The sequence below is a fragment of the Propithecus coquereli genome, unplaced genomic scaffold (genome assembly GCF_000956105.1).
Source record: "Propithecus coquereli isolate 6110/MARCELLA unplaced genomic scaffold, Pcoq_1.0 Scaffold602, whole genome shotgun sequence".
Taxonomy (NCBI): Eukaryota; Metazoa; Chordata; class Mammalia; order Primates; family Indriidae; genus Propithecus; species Propithecus coquereli.
Genome location: NW_012151975.1, coordinates 731,819 through 734,915, shown reverse-complemented (window position 1 = coordinate 734,915; position 3,097 = coordinate 731,819). Strand labels below are relative to the sequence as shown.

The 3,097-nt window shown below is 37.9% G+C and overlaps 1 protein-coding gene across 2 annotated transcripts in view; it reads right to left on the bottom strand.

Annotated features, from left to right (window-relative positions):
• The window catches only part of PHF10 (PHD finger protein 10), a 26,040-nt gene extending 24,660 nt beyond the window's left edge, over positions 1-1,380 (bottom strand). For both annotated transcript variants that reach the window (XM_012659312.1, XM_012659313.1), the window contains exon 1: positions 1,278-1,380. In XM_012659312.1, coding sequence (XP_012514766.1) covers positions 1,278-1,330 — 53 coding nt within the window. In that variant the 5' untranslated portion in view covers positions 1,331-1,380. The remainder of the gene's footprint in view (positions 1-1,277) is intronic.
• Positions 1,381-3,097: the final 1,717 nt, after the last annotated feature.

The window sequence follows — 3,097 nt, the reverse complement described above, 5'->3', positions numbered from 1 at the left end:
CGAAAACATAGAAATCTTCATGACCTCAGATTTGGCAATAGACTCTTAGATATGACATGAAAAGCACAAGCAACAAAAGAAAAAACAGATCAAGAATTTGGACTCCAAAAATAAAAAAAAAATTGGGCATCAAAGAATACTATTAAAAGAGTGAGGAGACAACCCACAGAATGGAAGAAAATATTTGCAAATCATCTACAATAATAAAGTCTTAATAGCTAGAATATACAACAAACTTCCACAACTCAACAACAAAAACAATCCAAATAAAAAACGGGCAAAGAACTTGAACAGACACTTCTCCAAAGATATACAAATGGCCAATAAACACATGAAAAGATGTTCAACATCACAAATCATTATGGAAATGAAAATCAGAATCACAGTAAAATGTCCCATCATACCCTTTAGGATAACTATTATCCAAAAAAAATAGGAAAATAACAAATTGACAAGGATGTGAAGAAATTAGAAACTCTGTGCATTGCTGGTGGGAACGTAAATTGGTGCAGCTGCTGTGGAAAACAGTCTGGTGGTTCCTCAAAAAGCTAAACACAGAACTATCATATGCTCCAGCTATTCCACTCCTAGATATACACCCAAAAAAATTGAAAACAGGAACTCTGAACATCAATGCTCATTGCAGCATTAGTCAACCTAGCCAAAAGATGGAAATAACCCAAATGTCCACCAATATGAATGAACAAAACGCAGCATATACACACAATGGAATATTACTCAGCCTTAAAAAAAGAATAAAATTCTGAAATATGACACAACATAGATGAACGTTGAAAACATTACGCTAAGTCAAATAAGCCAGACACAAAAGGACAAATATTGCAGGACTCCACTTACATGAGGTGCCTAGTCAATTTCATAGAACCAGAAAGTGGAATGGTGGTTGCAGGTGGCTGGGGGTCGGGGGAAATGGAAGTTACTGCTTAATGGTTATGAAGTTTGTTTAGGGTAGTGACAAAATTTTGGAAATGGATGGTGGTGATAGTTGCACAACACTGTGAATGTAATGGATGCCACTGAATTGCACACTTAACCAGAGTTAAAATGGTGAATTTTACGTATTTATGTATTTTACCATGATACACTTTTTAAAATTATACTCAGTAGTAAGACCAACTTTCGTGTCACATTATAAAGCAGGAAGAAAATATTCTACAATTTTAATAACTGTCAGCACTGGGGTGGAGAGAAAGAGGATGCTAATGCAGAGAAGAGAAACATACCACGAAAAATATTAAGCAGTAAAATAACAATACCCAAGATCTTGACTTGAAGTTTCACAACTCCTAGAGCTATCTCCCGAGCCCATTCGCCTTCTTTTGGGTGGCTGGGTCCCATCATTTGAATTATCTTCATTATCATCCTATACATTTAAAAGATTAAAAAATAATAATTAGAGAAAAAATAAGAGAACAAATAATAAGGAAAGACTGAATATGTATCTTCCCAGACTTGCTAAGAGTCTCAACAAGTGAAAGGGGAAGGACAACTAGTTATACAAATGTTAACATCCTATATTAAAACGGACCAAGAATTTAGCATGAGCAAGACCTGAAACAAAATTAAAAACTGATCTTCAACCCAACCAAAATAATAAAATTTTCAATTAACCTGTAACTCTAAATCTACTTTTACTTTCTTACCAACTGTGGGTTAAAATGCCTCCTGCCTTTAATAAACACATAAAACTGCTGCTGGGGGAAAAAAAATGTATGGATCATTTACAATGTTTAATTCAACTTAGAGCTGGTTCATGGGACTATTCCAATTGACTACTTAGGTACTTATATACCTGTGAAAAGGGGACATGCAAGGACTAAAAACAGCTTTCCAATCCTAACTATTCTTTTTTCTTACATTGCACAAATTTAGCAAAAATATACCCAGTAAGGGTCATCAATCAGTTTATACCAAAAAAGGGAAAGACATACTTTTAATGTAATCCATTATATGACAAGAATATCAGGGCTGTAAATTCAACCATTCCACTGAGAAAATGAAGTACCAGACATTAGGAAATTGATTTATTTACATATTAGCCAAGGCTTAAGGTCTAAAAATGTTGTGGTTTTTTTGTAAATCAAAGTAATATAGCTTCTAACAGTACTACAATTTTGTTAAACACATGGTCCTCTTGCAACATATTAAAATGAAAGAAAAAAAATATATAAAGAGGCAATGTGATACAATGGCCAGGCATGCCAGAGCTGTACTGCCTGGCATCTGGCTGGGCATTACTCCTCACCAGCTGGCAGAGTAGTCATTCTCTCTAAACCTCTCCTTACTATGCGATTAAAGCAAGGATTAAATAAGTTAATATATGAAAAGCACTTACGGCGAAGACTAACATTATCTGATAAATGTTAGTTAAAATTATGGTTATGATGATGGTATCTCAAATGTCTCCGGCTCCCAGGAATTTACTGATTGTTTTACAAATAGTAAAATATACAAAATATCCTTTTTCAGTCCGTGTAAGTATTTAATTAAAGAGCTCTGTATATTCCTACTAAGACTAGCAACCAGGCAAGAGCTGGAGAGTAGCCTAAATCTGTTTTCTGAAAATTTACATTTCATGATAAGTATCACAACTGCAACATTTCATATTCACTACTTAAAACATAACTCATTCTAAGCATTCAAGTACTTTGTTTTCTATTTGACTTGTGAGCAATTTAAGAATTTTCATGTCAATGTGTTTAAGTCCATTTCCCTTTGATTGGCTAAAAATTGAGACACTCAAAAACAGACAAAACTAAAAAGTTAAAATGGAAAGTCTTCAAAAAGCTGAGACCGCGATCTCGGACATCAAGCGCTTTAAACTTGCGGCCCCAGAGTCCGGGCGGTGCGGAGTCACAGAGCGGGCCGGGCCGCGGACCCTCCCGGGCGGTGACAGCGCTGGGCTGGGTAGCGGGACGCGCCGTTGGTGCCGCCGTCGCGGCCCGGCGGCCCCGCTCCGAGCCCCGCACACCGGCGGGGACGCGCGGCCCAGCCTGGCGGGAGCGTCCGCACCCCGCTCCCACCTTCCCACAAACTTCCGCCCGCGCAAGACGCGGCGGGGGCGCGACTCTCCCGC